A 17,640-nucleotide genomic window follows, 5' to 3' on the forward strand; every position below is an offset into this window, starting at 1 on the left:
GCTGCTTCACGCCCATGTCTCTCCTGGACTATGACCATGACACATGGATATACGTAGTTTTGATGGTCTTTCATCACGGCACGGGTTCAACTGGTAAATGTGCCTTGAAAAATTTTTTAAATGACATTGGCCTTGCACTTGACCGGAGTTCATAATTTCTTATAAAATAATTATTCATAAATACTGACAAATGTGGATTTTCAGTGTGGTCAGTATTCTTAAATGACCAGTATGCTATTCATGATGTGTTTACTTTACTTCCTGCATATTAACAGATCACTGCAGTTAGACTCATCTGTTCATCATACTGTATCTCCAAATGGGTAAATGGCTCACAAAACAAAGGCCTTTCTTCAGCAAGAACAGCCATTTTAAAGTTACACACTTAACCGCAATGGGGAACAAATACATACAGACACATTTACTGATGATTTTCTTAATCATTCTGCTTAGGCCCTGTTTATGGTACAACAGTGACACCGCCTGGCAAAAGCATACACTGCATAAAAAGTACAGCAGTTCAGTGAAAAAAGAAATCAAAAGCCGACACGCTGCATGACAATAAGGCTTTATTTGAGGATGTGAGGAAGAAATGGCAGGTGAGTTTTTATCTCAGAGGTGAGCATTTACACAGGTCTACGGATTAGTGCTTTGGCTGCATACATACGCAGAAGTATCAGCACAAATGAGAATAAACAAGTCATCTCGCAAATGTTTTCATTTGCAACAAGTCTACGAGGTGTTCTTAAGTGTATAGATCTACATCAGAGTACCATTTAACATGCAAAGGTACTTTTGTATATCCATCTAATTTGAGTTGGTTTACCTATCTACTGTATGGTGTGTTGTTCTGTAGTTTGATTACAGGTTCACTGAATCTAGTCGTAACCTCAAGAACAAGTTCTACGAAAGACCATGCAGGCAGAAGTAAAATGGGGTGACAGTGACCTTACTGGTTTGAAAGTACATCCCAGCAGAGTAAAATGACAAACCTTTTAATATACTGCTCACTGACACTTTCAGGGCCAAGTACCTCTGAAGACAAACAGAACCATAAAGTTCAAATTAAGACAAAAGCAGAGCGTTAGGACACATGCAGTCTATATGGAATGGAAATCACAAATACTGTAACCGGCCATTTTACTGAACACCAGCTAGACGTGGATGGTAACATGGAAAGAAAAGTACAATACTGCCTTGATGAAAAGTGAGACAAACCATAAGAGGAAAGGCAATTGTGATGCCAAAGAGATGGCTGGAATCTGATAAATGCTACTGTTTCTTTGAGGCTTTGGATGCATGTCTGAATGCACTTTATGTCATCACAGCAAGAAATGGCACTTCATTTGTAGTTTTGATTTCACAGCTTTTCGTTTACAATGCTTGGGTGTATTTGCACATTCCATCTGAAAATGAAATGTGAAATAGGCTGATAAAGAAAACTGGCACAGAGTGGTGACAAGGCCACTATGTCTGAGCTACACTGTAGTTAAGTGGCAATCCAGAATGGAAAACGAGGATCCAAAAGTAAAGCACTCTTTTCACAGTATCATTGTTAGATGTAAAAACTGAAAGTTGACTGAAAAAAAAATATATAAAGAAATGCATTTCCCTCTCCATGTCTGAAAATATATACCACTACAAACAGAAAGTTTAAGAGATCAAAACTAAAGTTAAAGTGAACCAATTAAAAACATAAAGGCACCCAGGGTATGGGGTGAGCAAATTAACCAAAAACACTAAACAATAAGTCTCTCAAAGGGAAACATCCTCACATTCCATCATCTTCCATTATTTATCATGCAACTGGAAAAAATACAGCAATTAAAAAAATAATGAAGCCAGGTAGAACCAGGTATGGACAGGCCTCTGGCACAGGAGTTGTTCCCTGGACCTCAGGATGCTCTGACTATGTACAAGTATGAATGAACTATATGACCATGCGTGAATGAACACATCAGGCACAGCCTGGACTCATCTCACATTCATCATCATTTACTCTCACGGATCAAATATAAACTACATCGCTGCCAAAAAGGAAGACAGACACATTCAAACGAAGCAAGTCACATGTGTTAACATCAGCACTAAAAATATATCCACTTAATCCCATTCGAGCATGGCCACATAGGGTGGAAGGGCTGTGCAGGTGGACATGGACAATAAATATATATTACATCTTTATATACAATGAAATGGAGAGGGGCACAGTGGCAACTTGAGAGGGCTTTTCTCCATTTAGTTCAATGAGTCTTCCTGTCTTATTGTGGTGAAATGATGGCAAGACTTAGAGGACCCGGGATCTCTTGCTGGCCAGTGAACCATGCTGAAAGAGAAAAGCAGCAGGAAAGAGTTAAATCAAAGTAGCAGCAAAGTTAGCAGACTATTAAAGCATCCAAATGGTGGCGTCAGAACCTCAGAGAATATCATGAAAAAACAAACAGACATTATTTAACATAGCACTATAACTATTGTGAATTGACCTTTAAAAGTTTTTTTTTTTTTTTTATTACACTTTTCTGTTGTTTTATTTTAAGTTCTGATATCAATAAGAAGATACATTTGTGGTTTTAAGAACCAAAAACCATCTCAATGTAGTTTTACATCTCCTGTCTCAAGCTTCTCTCTGGAGCTCTAAGAACAAAAGGTCGATGAGCCAGTCAGAGGAGAGGCTGTGAGCCTCTCTTCTGTCCTGACAGCTCGTTTTAAGTCACAGTTTCTGAATACAGGCTGTGTGCATTTTTCTATGGACTGAGCGCTTTGATACTTTCACAGTATTAATATAAGGAACAAGGAAATCTCACAATATACAATATGGGACCTTTAGGATCATACACAACAGTCGCAGCCATGTACGCATGTGTGTGTGTGTGTGTTCCTTTCTTTGGCCTACCTTGGCCTGCTTGTAAAAGTGAGGGGCCAACTCAACCAACCAGGACGACTCAGCAGCAGTCACATCACGCATGTAGTATTTTGATGTCTGCACCACTTCATTGAAGACAACCCTGGAGAGGTGACAATGTGGAATACTTTTAAGTGTCACTCTTGGAAACATTTTGAAATTGAAGTACTTAAATATCTGCATCCCATAAATGTACGAGAATGACGGAACTAATGAAAATCATTGTGCAAAACACCATATTTGTGACACAGCAGTAGCACAATGCGCGAGGAATGTGTTCTGACCATTTTGGAGGTTTTTCTCCGAAAAGCACAGAGTTGGGGTGGATGTGAAGCTCACGGTCATCTCGTAAAGTCCTAGTAAAGCAAAAACAGAGAGTGTTATGCGATTTGAACAAGTGCAAACAGAGAAACAATAATACAAAGGAAAAGTTAAACATCCAGTTGAGGAGAGATAACTGACCAACTGGCTCTCTCACCTGTAGGAACCAGAATGGTGGATGCGGGCTGCATTAGCGAAAAACCCAGATACAATGCACTTCAGGATCACATCAGGATCACCTGCGCGAAACATACTTTTATAAGACTAAAAACAAACAGCTGAAAACAAAAAAAAATTTCACCAGCTTCTGTCATTACTTTGTCAGAACATGTCATTCAGTCTATTCAGTTGATATGAAACCTCACATGCTACATAAGATAAACATGACGCACGCATACCTTCACTGGAAGTCCGTGGCACCTTAAACTTGTTCATGAGACGCCGCAGCTGCTCTCGTACAGTCACGGCCCGCAGCAGACCCTTGTAGTTGAGAAAATGTTCCTGACACCACTGGGAGCTCTTCTGGTGCTGCAGGAAAGAAAGGACAAAGTCGCACAGTCTTGATTTGAGTCGACTTTATCCCAGACTTTTGCTCGGCTCACAACAGCGTTTCAAAGTGTTTCTCTGCCTCTCACTGAGCTATATGTATATGCACACAACACACTATACCTTAATGAACGCTTCATACACATTCAGCATGGTGAGGTGGTCTCCTTCAGCGACTGCGAATTTCCTGTGCTCTCGGGCCTGCAGGGTGTGATAGCAAAAGTGGGATAATTGTTATGCTGACAAAGCATTCCTGCCAAATATACAACATGCTCCTTTTGAAAGCCTGTTCTTCACTTACGGCAGCTTTCTTCTGATTGGGTGGCACAACAAATATATTCTGAATCTGCATCATCGCTGCTATAGTAACAATCTCTTTGGAGCAGCCAAAGTTCCCTGACTCTAGGAGCATCTTGGCAAACATGGGGCTGAGAGGAAACTCTGCCATCCGCACACCCGTGGGATCAGTCAAACGGCCGTAATGGTCCAAACCTGCCAACAGACATGCAAATGGTTGAGATTCTGCATCTTGTGCAAGGACGCTTTAGCTTGTAGATGCTTGACAACACATATTTTTGAACATTAGTCTTGCCTTTGAAGGATAAAATGCCTTTTTACTTTACATCCCCGCTGACCCTGTGTTTCTTACCTCCCAGAGCGTAGAGCAGTTCCAGAGCCTGGACCATGGTCTGAGCTGGAGGAGGCTGTTAAATTATAACAAATGAAAAAATCATGTTAAGTCCAACAATTAACATATTTTTATTATATATTTACATAATGAAGTGAGATTCTTTAAAAGCACAAACAGACAACGGCTGCATTCATTTTATGGTTTGTGTGCATTTTCTTTCTTCCGTGAGGCAAGGGGCCATTCTCGCTAATTCTAATGTAAAGTACAATTCCTTTCACAGTGGATGAACACAACACAGCCACCCTGTGGATGCGAAGAGAGCTACTCACAGAAAGGAAGCTGAACCGCAGCACGTTGTCGATGCCTAATGCTTTGAGCTGCAGGATGACAGGGGCCAAATTGGTGCGCTGCATCTCTGGCACAGTAGAGGCAGGCAGTTTCTCAAAGTCCTCCTCTGAGGAAAGGAACAGAGGCAATAACAAACACGGGGAGTGAAAAGACAAAGAGCGACAGAAAACAAGCAGAGACAGTCGAGGGAGGAGGATAAAAGACGACGACAATTTGCCAGAAATGTTAACAATGCACATTTCCCCTAACAGATGATATTCTATACTTATCATCTTTCTTCTTTTCCTGCAAACTCGCACATACCTGTGTAAAGTCTAAAGCATTTTCCAGGTCGGTTTCTTCCGGCTCTCCCAGCCCTCTGACTGGCTGAAGCTTTGGAGATGGGGGTGACCACCAGTGATTCAATGGCAGTGCTGGGATTATAGGCTCGCAGCTTCACGAACGCACAGTCGATGACGAATACGATTCCATTTATAGTGATGGAGGTCTCAGCTATGTTAGTAGCCACCACGACCTAGAGGAAACAGCACAGGAATAAGTCCGATGTTTTGTAAATGTTAACGTTTTAGTGGCTACCGTTGCCTCCCGTGTCAACACCTGTCTGCAGTGTTTATACTCCGGAGGAAGGCCCTTTCAAATCACATCATATCATATTAGTGTGTTTTTTAAATTTACTATGCTGTAGGAACCATGTGTTCATTTCCTCAATTCTAACATAATATGGCTGAATTACCTGCAATGGAGGTCATATATGTAACTCATGATTTTATGCAATTGTTCTTATTAATTAGCATCTCATGCCAAAAAACTCCCATTTAAGTGCGGTAATACATGCTGGTGTATTTATATTTTGATCTTTTAGAGTTATGGGCCATATGCAAAATGACAGAACTGCAAACTTTACATCAAATGCCTCTTCTCTGTACATGCACAAAATGCACAAAAACAGGCAGGATTCACCTTGCGAACAGAGGAAGGCGCCCTCTCAAAGACCTTCATTTGCTCAGCATATGGTAGACCAGAGTACATGGGCAAAATTCTCAGGTGTTTTTTCATGCCATATCGTGACAGAGACCTAGCTTGGTCCTGCAGCAGCGACACCACCTTCTCCACCTCTTCCTAAAGGGAAAAATACAAGGGAAAAAGGATGAGAAGACAATTAAGACAAAGACGGGGAAAAAAAGATTGACCACAATACATTATAGTTATAAAATAACAAATGGGATGCTGGTGTACAATCCACAACCTCCTGTCAAAAAGAAGTTATTAAATAAAGGTTGAGTAGTATTAAAGATATGGCCACTAACCTGTCCAGTTAGAAAAGCCAGGACATCTCCATCATCTTCTGTCTCATGGATCTTCATCACTGTCTCCACTGTGGCCTTCACGTAGTCTGGGACAGGACTGAGAGTGAACAAAAGACAGTGCGAAATTGAAAAGACGTATACAAATTACACATTTTTTCCTCAGACTGGAGTATGTGTGTTGAGTACCTGACAGTGTAGAAGACGTCCACTGGAAAGGTGCGTCCTTCCACTGTCAGAATACCACATGTGTCCTTGTTCGGATCCGCAGTCTCATTCAGGTTGAAGAAGTCATGGAATTTCTTCAGATGAAAGGGATATTACAGTTGGTAAAAAGAGCATTAAGGAGGGATTTCTTCTTTTCTTTTTTCATCAAATGGCATTTTCCAAATGTTTTGCAGCAGCAAAGGAATGACATACTCTTGCTGCCCTCAATTGGACGTTCTTAGTACTGCGGTACAACAAAATAATTTGCATGTGTAGGTAAAAGCTTTTTTTTTTTAAAAAAAACAGGCAGTACAGTAGATGTCTGATGTGGCATTTCAGCTGACTTGTTTAATGCTGAGTGCAGTTGTGGCCTGATTGTGTCTCCCTTTTATCAGTGTATCGCAGATGTCAGTACAATGTGATCCGACCTGACATCAACTTTCCCCGTGTCTGTCTTTGTTTCTCTTTTCTCGCTAATCAAGCATATCTGTTCATCTTAATGATGCAGTCACCTTGGCATCCAGAGTGGCGGAGGCCACAATCAGCCGCAGGTCTCGCCGCTTCTTCTGAATCTATTGAAGAGAGTCAGAAAACGTAACGACGCGAACAGAATGGAGAGTCAGAAATAAAGAAAAAAAAAAAAAAAACTTGTAAGAATATTTTCATGGCTGGTAAAGTAATTAAAGTTTAGGTGAAAGTTATGCAGTACAGTTCAGTTTGAATCTGCTGACAGCATCAGCTGACATTACCTTCTTAAGTAGACCAATGGCTATGTCTGTATACAGGGTTCTCTCATGTGCTTCATCCAGCATTAACACACTGGGGATAACAGCACAACAAAGAACATTAGCATCACCAAGAGTGGCTCCAACCCAATCTTGACAACGAAAACAAGACATTTTGACATTTCATAGGAGGAAAAGCACAATTTCACTTAGCTGCTTCACTTTCATGGTGGTGGCATCGTGCACGCCGGCTCACTGCCACACTATGACAAGTCAAAATATCTGCTGCGTAATCTGCCTATGTAATGGCTTAATTGCAATCATGTACCTGTATTTTTTCAAAAGAGGATCAGCCATCATCTCCCGCACCAGCATGCCATCTGTAAGGAACTGATGGACACAGGGACAGTCAAATACTGTAAGGAACCAATCAAAGGAAAAAACGCACACATTTGCCGGGGGAATACCTTGATCCTTGTGGCATGGGGATCAGAACAGTCATCGAATCGGATGGTGTACCCCACCTCATGTCCCAGCAGGGCTCCCCGCTCCTCTGCAACACGGTTTGCAACCTACCAGCAGGAAAGAGGGGAGAAATGTAATATCTGAAGCAAGCATGTGTCCTTGCAGTGAAAGCACATTAAAACAACGAAGGAGCTGAGCAGTGACAGGACATCAGCAGAGCTCTTACAGAGATAGCAGCCACACGCCGAGGCTGTGTCACTCCAATCACCTTCCCCTCTGCTGCCCAGCCAGCCTCCAGCAGGTACTGAAAAGAGTCAGATGAAAAGAGAAGGTAGATCCAAAAAAAGAAGAGGAGTACAAAGCATGAGATGGAGATGTCGATGTTGCAGAAAAGCACATTCTGCATAAATTAAGCTCAAGCTGATGTGCTCCAAACCCTGCTAAAAAAAAAAAAAAAAAAAGAGGCTACTAAGCATCAAGACAAGGGCATGTAAAAACACTATGGGAGTTCAGCCACATGAAGGTTATCAGTCCACTGCAGTAATGTTGTGCCTTGTGCGTATTATATTTGAGGCATATGTGACTTTGAAGTGAGGGTATGTCGCCCTTTTCAGAGTAGACATGACAATTGCTGTTCACCAGTTCTCACTCATTTTAAGCTGTTTATTTAATGGTGCCAAAATGTTGTTTAATTATAATAACCTGAGGTATCTGTGTTGTCTTCCCACATCCCGTCTCACCAACTATGATGACCGTCTGGTAACTCTCCACCAAGTACAAGATGTTGTTTCTGTGCTGGATAAGAAACAATTCACAAAACAGCTCATTAAAAGAAGTCACTGAAAATCACCCGCAGAGGCGCAAGCACACTCAGTCCATCTGTCACATTATAGTTACATTCAGGCATGTTTTAGAGGGCGGTGAGAAACCTTGAAAACAGGGAGTTTCTGTCGTTGTTTCTCTATAGAGAGGGCGGTGTGCGGGTTGAATATGATGGGGGAGCCGGTGGTCTCTGTGTTGAGCTCCCGCTCCTCTGAGATCCCCGGTGCCTCAGACCCTGAGGCAGAGCAGATGGTGAAGGTGAAGATAAGTTGTTTTATTCAAATGTAAGCAGGCTTAGGATGTATGAGGATGACAGCCAGGGTTTAGTGCAATGCCCCCATGCCATGAAAGGAATTACATATGAACGATGAAAGCGCCTTCGCTGGTGCCATTTTGATCCTATGTATTCATGTAGTTGTGGTAGTTTCTGCCTCATAGTCTTTGCGTTTAATTTTGTCAGGTTGTACTTTGACTCTGCAGAGCTAACGTTGCCTGAACTGAGCTGGTTGCAGATATAACGTAGCTGCTGTAAAGGAGGCAGCAGTCAAACCGAGACTACCCGATTCACGTTAGCAATTGTACATTACAAAACAGAAATCCGAAAAAGTTGCATCAAATGCCTAATTTATTCATTTTTTTCGTACTTACCCGGCTTCCAAAATTTCATCGTGGCGAGGGGAGCCGCCATCTTGCCCTCTACGTCACATGTTTTTTTTTTTCTTTCTTTTTTTCTTTGCGGATTGCGTCACTATCTGTGGTTTCCAGAGATTTTAGGAGTGACGTCAGTGCGATTCAAAACAGCTGCAAGCTACAATTTGACACGAGTTAGGAGTTTTTGGTTTATCTGAAATGGTTAAAAGTGAGCTGTAGTCATAGCAACGAGTCTTATAGCAAAAACGGCAAAAGTGCAGGCTCACTGACAATTAGCCGGATCATGACCAATTAGTTTTGGGTGAACCCCTTTCATTAACTACTTTTCAGACACAAATGGATATGTCATGATGAGAACATGTACGTTAATGAGAAATCATTATGATTTGTTGATGTAATTATGACAATTTAATTACAAACTAGTGACAAATTATGGGAAAAACCTGAATAAACTTAATAAATGAAGATGTACAATTAGGCTAAGCAATGTTGGGGACCAGTGAACTACATGTAATTTAACTAGTAGTAGCTTGCTGCTAGTTCAACTACATTCATAAATGTATTGTGATTCAAGTAGTGAAATTTCTTTTTTTGTCATTTTTGTGTATTTAACTACTGAAACTACAAATTAGTTTTGGAAAATGAAAGGAAAGGAATGTTTTTATTGTTAATTATTATCATTGTTATACCATTGCTTCTCTTCTGTAATTGAACCCCTTTGACCAGCCCGACCGCTGTTAAGACATGCCCAGATGATGCATATGTATATATGCATATATATAAACAGTCACCACCACACACTTGAACTGTGTGTAGTAAAAGCCAAGGATGGTGTTGCTCATTGCTCACACAGCAACAAAGTCATCATGGGTAAGTCTTCCAAATCTCAGCCTGAATAGTGGAGTATTTTATGTTTGGTTTATGTTATGCTATGACCTGTAAAAAAGTAGGCACTTTTTGCAATAAACTCAACTGACTGGCATCTTTCGCTGGAAGTGGCTATTTTGTATTATATTTTATTAGAATTTTTACAAAGTAGTTTGAGCTACTGTTTTTCTAAGTGGCTTTAGTTATTTAACCTAGATTTCTCCATTGGGTACTTTTGCTTTTACTTTTAGTTCAACTTATTTCAGTGTGTAGTAAGTAATTGGTAGCTTGTAAAGCAATGCCTTCAAAGTAGCTTCCCCAACACTGCAATTAAGCAATGAACATCCATTCATGCTCTGTGGCATGTATAAACATGTTGAACCCACTTGATTTTTTATCAAGATTGCAAGAAGAAAAGATCTAAGTGTCTTTAAGAGTGTTCATTGTTGGGGCACAGATGGCTGGAGCTTCAGTCACAAAGACAGCTCAACTGGCCAGTGTTTCAATAGGAAGAGTAACTAAAGTGACAACTGCATTTATTCTTCATAACACCAGCTTAGTCCAGTGTGAAAGCGGATGCAAATCTTTTAGCAACGCCCAAATGAATCAACTGACAAAAACTGACATGGTTGAATTCCTTCTACATTTCAATAAACAAGATACAATCTCTTTGAAAATGGAGGCCAAATAAAGCCCATGTTTAATGATTCCCAAAAGATTTGATCAGAAAATACAATCCTTTCAAACCAGCTGCATATCTAATATAACAGTATCAGTACAATAACTTTGAAAGAACTGTTTTTAAAAGTTCTTCACTATAAAATACTGAGAAATATGTTACATCGAACAAGATATAACATAAGTACAAATAAATCTGTGTAATACAATGTGGATTTGACAAAAGGGACATTGTACAGAATTTACAGACAAGTTAAATTAATTCCAAAACAACAGGTAAGACTTTGATCTGGAAGCTACATGTGAGAAAACAATAAATTTAAATTATTTCTACCCTCCTAACTAATGCCATTAATAAATGACATCTAGATATACGAACAGCAAATCATGGCAGTGCACAGGCCAGGTTAAATCTTTGAACATTTGCTTCTGAACACAACATGCATGTTTCCTCCCTCTTTGCATTTGCAGGAATTAATTTGGATGAACAGATTACTTAGACGGCGATTAGTTCCTGACTGAAGTTACAGCGCATGGATACTGCTAGCAGATACTGGCATTGGGATTGGATATCAGCTGATATACGTATCTTACAACCAGCATTTGTTTTGATGTTAAAATGAGCTCAAGTGAGATTTCAGCTGTGGTGAGCTGCGATTTTTCACATTTAGTTGGACACCAGACCCTTTAGAAGAAATTACAATTGACAGATTTCATTCAAAAATGTCTTGTTTATATCTAGTGAGTAAAAAAACAAAAAAACAATCATGAAGTTCTGAATCACCTATATTATTATTTCATGAAAAAGGACGACTCCACCCTTGAAGCCAAACACATACTGTAGCTGGTAACCTTAACAGTAACCTATAAGGCGCTTTACTGTCATGCCACTTTCTATATTATTCTCAGGCCCAGATTAATTTCTCAAAAAGGCAAGCATGTAATTTTGGAGTGAAATTTTGCTGTGAAGCCACAGAATTCATCCCTTACTGTTAGTGTAGCACATCTGATATGGTGCGTTTTGCCCCTAAATTAAAAAGGTAACACTTAACACTCATAGACGGATTGAATCATAATGACTAAATGACAAGACTTTTTTTATTGCCCAGTTCCTGTAATTTGAGTGAGCAGTAAAACTTTGATGAATACACATACGAGTTGTCTTTACAGTCAAAAACCTGTGTTCATGTCACTCTTCTAAAGCAGAAGAAAGGCCCTGTAGTAAGCCAACCAAGAGAAAGCATCCTCCTGTGTTATATCAAGGTACTGTTCCAGCATAAATTGAAATGCCACCAATCTGAGCCGAACTGCTTTCTGTATCTGTACTGTTTTGTCAGAGATGATGATGATATTGGGAAGGAAATATAACAAATTGAAGTGTACTGGAGAGTACTTTAAAAAGAACTCTCAAATTAAGAAGAAGTATTTGAACATGTTCATCACGGTGGTCTTGCAGTATCTTGTTATTCAAACTAGGATTCCCATGATGCACTGCACACTGAGAAGTCATACTGTATGTAGGAGTGTTGACACTCCTCAAGTCATGGAGTTCCTGTGTCTTGACAATTTACTTCAACAGAAAGATTTGTATTTAGTGTCCTATGGGTTCCTCTCAGTCAAAATGTAGAGCTGTGTAAAAGATTATCCACACCACCTGGTAAAGACAAAAACAAAGACACATCAGAGATTAATGAGCAAATCACATACTTCACAAAGAGCTGAATCTATCATGTTATGGCATGATGGGGAAGGTTCATGAATTTGCAGTAAGCATCATAAATGTATTAAACACTGGCTTATATGGTGAAATAAAATTTGTTGATTAGCCCCAGCATTATGACTTGATTATTATACACTACAATTGATTCTTAAATGAAATTAAAATATTCTCATACTCTACAGCCAGCCTCAGACTACATGAGTTTTGAAATCCTAACCTAACCAAAATTGAGTAGTAGAAAGTGAGTAGAGAAAATGGATGGGTGGGGAGATGTGGTAAACACAGTGTGTCTATTCTTCAGTGTTAACTGGAGGTGAGATTTTAACTGTCAGTTCAACAGTAGTGAACTAGCTAACGTTAGCCTCAAGAGCGAAAATGTTTACTGCTGTTTGGGAACACTGTAAACTGCTCCGAGACTGACATAATCAAAATCATCCTGATTTTAACTCCCAAAAGTTTAGTTTTGATCTGTGAACCCCTCACATTACTAGATAACCTGGGCTGAACATCAGCACCGACCAAGTCCAGGACCAGATTTCTTCTCCAATTGTTGGAAAGGGGTGAAATTGGGTTAAATCAGCCTTAAACTCTAGTCTGAGCCTGGCTTAATAGAAAGGTTCACAATTTTTCAAGTCTATTTTAAAACAATATTTGCATGCCTCCACATACTCTGAACCAGTTTCTGGTCACTTTGATCATTTCTCCTGTCCATACTGGCCAAGAAGAAATCCCTTCCTAATACAAATCGAATGAAAGTGACAAAATCCATAGTCTTTGTTCTTTGATACTTCAGCTGTCTAAGTTAGACAAATGAAGTAAGTATCTTCCAAAGTTACAGTCTTTTTTGTATTTTTGTTGTTGTTTATGTTTGTTTTAAGACAGACTTGAAAGGCTACAGGTTAAAGGTGTGAATTGAAACGAATCATTGTACTTGTACTCATTAAAACTTTCAACTTGGATCTTGGGCTATTTTTAAACCATGAAAAGTGGTAAATTGAAAAGCTTAACAATTCAAAAAAGAACCAATCTGAAATTGGTGTACACTGCCCTTTCTGCTATAACATTCAAAGTCTACACAGTATAGAACAATTATCATTAATTATTTTAAAGATAATGTCCCTTGTTTCAAAAATACAACACTAAGGTGCAACAAGTTAACGTATTAGACGTGAAGAGTCAGCTTTTAGTGAAGTGTAAGCTTTTAGCAGGCGGTTACATCTGTCACAACAGATCAGACTGAAACCATTGTAATCGTGCTCAGCAAAAAAAATGTACTGACTAGGTCTTGTTTAAGCTAGCATTTAGGTCGACATAAGATCACTGTAGTATGTGAATCATCAAGTACAACTGCAACAGTGGTACTTAAAACCGTTATCATATAGTATACTCTATACAATAAACAGCGGAGAAAAAGAAGTGAGAGGAAATGTAGGCTATACTAAAAAGCAAAAAGTCTATGTGTTTCCATAAATATTAGCATGCCCACCAGAAACAGAGCAAAAGATGTCATGAAGCCTTCTTTGGTGAGTTCCCACGTGCCACCATACTCTTCCTCATCGATCTGCTGAAAGCTGCTGAAGTATACATAAAGGACGCCAGCGTTGATGATGCAGAATCTGCCAGGACAGACACATGAAGCCGTTAGATTTTCTGTGTTTTCTTCAGATATGGACAGGCTCAGTGACAGATGGTATAGAATACTTACATGGCTATTCCCAGAAATCCTTTCAACGGCGCAACACCCCATATCACACCAAGGATTACTGCAATAATTTGTCGGAGCCAGTAAATCACATCTAAAAACTCGTCCTGTAAAAAGAAACACAGAAACTTTACTCAGAGAAAACAACCTTAGTCGTGTGTGCGTGAGTGTGTGTGTGAGATCGAGCCCTGATGCTGGTACTCAGGGCTGGTCTAGCCCTTGTTTCTTCAACAGAAAAAACTGTTCACCATAGGAACGCATAATCTACTGTTTTGACTAGACAGTGAGAATGTGTCACTGGTCTTGTGTCAAAAGTGTTTCCTGCAGCAATGACCTCTGTGGTTTGGTTTGGGGCTTAATTCAAGTTAACTTAAATTAAGTATTTGGGTTAAGGCTTGGGAAACATAAACTGACAGAGAAATAGACTTTAACACAACATCAGAAAGCATGCAAGAGAGACATGTCACTGGATTCAGCCAATCAACAAAAAAATTAATTGTCAGCTAACCTTAAAGTGAAGAGTTTTTTACTCCATAAATTGAGTAAAAAACTTTCTCTAGTTCAAACTTTCTCGCTGCTTTTCTCTGTTTTACATTAGTTTAAATATAATATCTTTGAGTTTTGGGCTATTGATTGACCAACAAAAGTAATTGTAAATGTCAGCGTGGTCTCTGGGAAACTGATGGCAATTTTGCAATTTTACATTTGACATTTTACAGCGTTAACACTTAATAATAAATTTAATACCAGAGTAATAGATCGTTAAATTAATCGTTAGTTGCAGCCTAGGCCTAGACTACTTAAAAGCAAAGCACTCTGGTGTGAGAAGACATTACGGAACATTTAAAAAGCTTTTCAAAGACATGATACCTTGAATTCAATGAGTAGGGAGTCATGAGCACCAACAACTATTTAAAAGTCGTCGACTTCCTTGATCTGTCTTGGACAAAGACCAAACCGCAGAGATAATTAATGGTATATCTTTCGATTTGACAGGTAACCCAGCCAAACCACATTAATCCTTAGCATGGCAGCTAGCTCCTTATAGCCGTCTTTATGAACACCTGACAATAAATTAGCTACGTTGATAACTTTGAGGCACTTGAAAGCAAATGCAACGATATAATGGTTGGGCTAAAAAAGGGCAAGTGACTGACCTTCTCTTCCCAAATAGCATTACTGCTGAAGGCTTTGGTCCATGTGGACTGTTTTACACCCCCATTCAGCAGATGACTTTCTTCTTTCCGCTTTGAACTGCTCGTCATTCTTTGCTGTTTCCTTCGGCTACAGACGTCGAAAAGTTAGAATCCAAAACTGACGACACCTCAGGTTGAATTTAAGTCTCTGGCACTGACTAGGAGAAAAAAGTAGAGTGAAATATTTGCAGGTATTACAGGAATGTACGCTCCGCTGATCTGACAGATTTCTGTCGCTAACCGTGTAAGGCCAACTGCGCATGCGCAATATTGTTTGACCCCAGCCACCAACAGCCAATGAAAGAGTGCGACGTTTCTGCGCCGCTATTGACAGATACTGTAAAATCCACAGCGACCCCCAGTGGTGGAGAGCTGGGATTAACCCAGGATTAACTGGATTAACCTTCCTAAAAAGCCACCTACTAACTCACACAATACATGTCAGTTTAATTATTTCCCTGAGCAACCAGTATTCTACAGCTGAAATGACTAAGCTGATTAATTGATTAGTCAGTTGACAGAAAATCATAACTGAGTATGATGCTAAAAGTCATCTGGTATCAGCTTTTCAAATGTGAATTTCCTGGTTTCATTCAAAATTGGCTGTTGGTTTGACGAAAAAAGACATTTGGATATGTTCATTTGGGTTTAAGGGAATAATAATGGTATATTTGTTTTCATATTCATTCAATATTTTCTGACATTTTACACACTAAACAATCGATTATTAAAGAAAATAATTGTCTGATAAGGAAATTAATTGTTGAAGCTTTACAGTACTTCTATGATGGATTAATTCTACCTTGCCCAAGGTTTTCTGTGTGTTAATTACTTGGAAACAGAAAATTCTGACTCAACTAATATGAAGCAAATCTGTCTTGGTTTTTTTTCCCCCCACTACCAGTCCAAAACTGAGAGATGTTCAGTTTGCATTTATAGAAGACTAATAAAACCAGAAAGTACTTAGGCTACATTTGTGAGACCAGAGAATCTGGCCATTTTCCTTAGAATAATTCCAACAATTTTGATCATACTCCACATTGTTACCAATTATTACCAATTAATTTCTGTTGATGAATTAATCAATTAATTGTTGCAGCTCCACTACAAATATTAGATGGATGGCAAGAAGTAACAAGTGAGCAGTATTAAAGTCCATAAGGCTACAAAGCAACTAGTTAATATTCAAAGGATATTGACACAATCAACTACAGGTGACAGTATATTTTTAAAGAACTTAAAAGGTAGAAGAAAACAAGGATAAGGAGGAATAAATGCATGTACATTACTTAGTTTACAGACTTAATGCAATGACAATGGTAATTGTTTAATGCGTGGTTAATTTCAAATAGATATTTTGAAGCTCACTTAGATTATGTTTCCTCTCATTATGTATCCTCTTGGAGTGTTTTGGCAGTTGAGAAGATCTTTGTGTCGTTCTTTCAGCTGTCCAGCAGAGGGCTTCATTTATGATGATGAGCTTCACTGCACTCAAAGTCGTACCCAGCTCCAGCCTCTCTTGATCACTTGAAAACCACAAACGCTTGATTTTAACTGAATTGATATATCACTTAATTAAGTAGTGTTAATGGAGTGATTCGGTTAATTATTCTAATTGATTACTCTCACATAGTCCCAGTCCTAAAACCAAATGGACAAATAAATGTTTTTTTTTTTTTACTTTTGAGTAAATATATTCAATAAAAGAAAAGACTGCCTATGAATTTATTGCTAAAACTTACAAAATTAAGTTGAGAGTGGATACAAAATATGATGACATACAAAATGAAACTGAAATTAAAATCAATCTAGGATAGTATGTATGTGATTGCATTGGGAAAATCTAAATCTAAAAATACTAATTTTAAGACTATAAGTTATATTTCAATTTATTTTCAAACTCAGGGGCATTAGTATGTGTGTGTATTTTGATATATGTGGTCTCATATACTGTGGAATCAGTGTAGTAATAAATATCTTTTCCTCAAATACCCTAAATACAAGATACATAAAGTGCATCTATAGTTCAATCTTAGTTTCTCTTTTGAGTCCACTGAGCTCATGACTCATGGAGGAAGATGTGGGGGATGTCATTGTGTATAATTTGAGTCTGATTGCATGCATGCAAAATAATCACAGTATAATGGAAAATCAATAATAAGTCTGAGAATAATCTTATATGATGTGTTTGCAGTTTACAGTCACAGTTACCCTGATGCATTATGTGAAAAGTTGTTGCTCCAATGATATTAATACTCCAGTGCAAAGTATCCATGTGTCCTTGCTGCTGCAACTGAGAAGCTTTTCCAGGTATATATCCTTTTTATAGGAGGACCATGGTTTTTCTACAATGTTACTTTGATTTAAGTATTAATGTAAAATGTTGTAGTCTTCTTTTAGAAATGCAAGAACCACAATGACACCATGGTACATTCTCACAGCTGCCATGGGTGGATTTATATTAACAGGAAGCAGGGTCTGGATTTTTTCCAAGGTGCACGGAGAAGGAAAGTGGTCTGAAGAAGTCAAAACTCCAGTAACATTTGCAGTTATTA

General features: G+C 38.9%; 2 protein-coding genes across 2 annotated transcripts; both read right to left on the bottom strand.

The window, feature by feature from the left end:
• Window positions 1-562: 562 nt before the first annotated feature.
• Window positions 563-8,971, bottom strand: dhx35 (DEAH-box helicase 35). Its single transcript, XM_022741946.1, has 21 exons — window positions 8,920-8,971; window positions 8,379-8,506; window positions 8,152-8,244; window positions 7,676-7,753; window positions 7,452-7,556; window positions 7,313-7,374; window positions 7,009-7,078; window positions 6,772-6,831; window positions 6,242-6,354; window positions 6,056-6,152; window positions 5,709-5,867; window positions 5,052-5,262; window positions 4,730-4,854; window positions 4,419-4,473; window positions 4,071-4,261; window positions 3,893-3,970; window positions 3,622-3,751; window positions 3,381-3,462; window positions 3,187-3,258; window positions 2,894-3,005; window positions 563-2,326 (listed from the first exon to the last, which is right to left on the bottom strand). Exons 1-21 carry the CDS (start codon window positions 8,957-8,959, stop codon window positions 2,288-2,290), a joined length of 2,100 nt encoding a protein of 699 aa, XP_022597667.1. The 5' UTR covers window positions 8,960-8,971; the 3' UTR covers window positions 563-2,287.
• Window positions 8,972-10,454: 1,483 nt separating this feature from the next.
• cunh20orf24 (chromosome unknown C20orf24 homolog) lies at window positions 10,455-15,338 on the bottom strand. The gene is made up of 4 exons (XM_022741950.1): window positions 15,047-15,338; window positions 13,893-13,996; window positions 13,674-13,803; window positions 10,455-12,121 (listed from the first exon to the last, which is right to left on the bottom strand). The coding sequence occupies exons 1-4, from the start codon at window positions 15,152-15,154 to the stop codon at window positions 12,080-12,082; spliced, it is 384 nt and encodes a 127-aa protein (XP_022597671.1). The 5' UTR covers window positions 15,155-15,338; the 3' UTR covers window positions 10,455-12,079.
• Between the last annotated feature and the right edge of the window lie 2,302 nt (window positions 15,339-17,640).

The sequence above is a fragment of the Seriola dumerili genome, unplaced genomic scaffold (genome assembly GCF_002260705.1).
Source record: "Seriola dumerili isolate Sdu_G_001 unplaced genomic scaffold, Sdu_1.0 BDQW01000057.1, whole genome shotgun sequence".
NCBI lineage: Eukaryota > Metazoa > Chordata > Actinopteri > Carangiformes > Carangidae > Seriola > Seriola dumerili.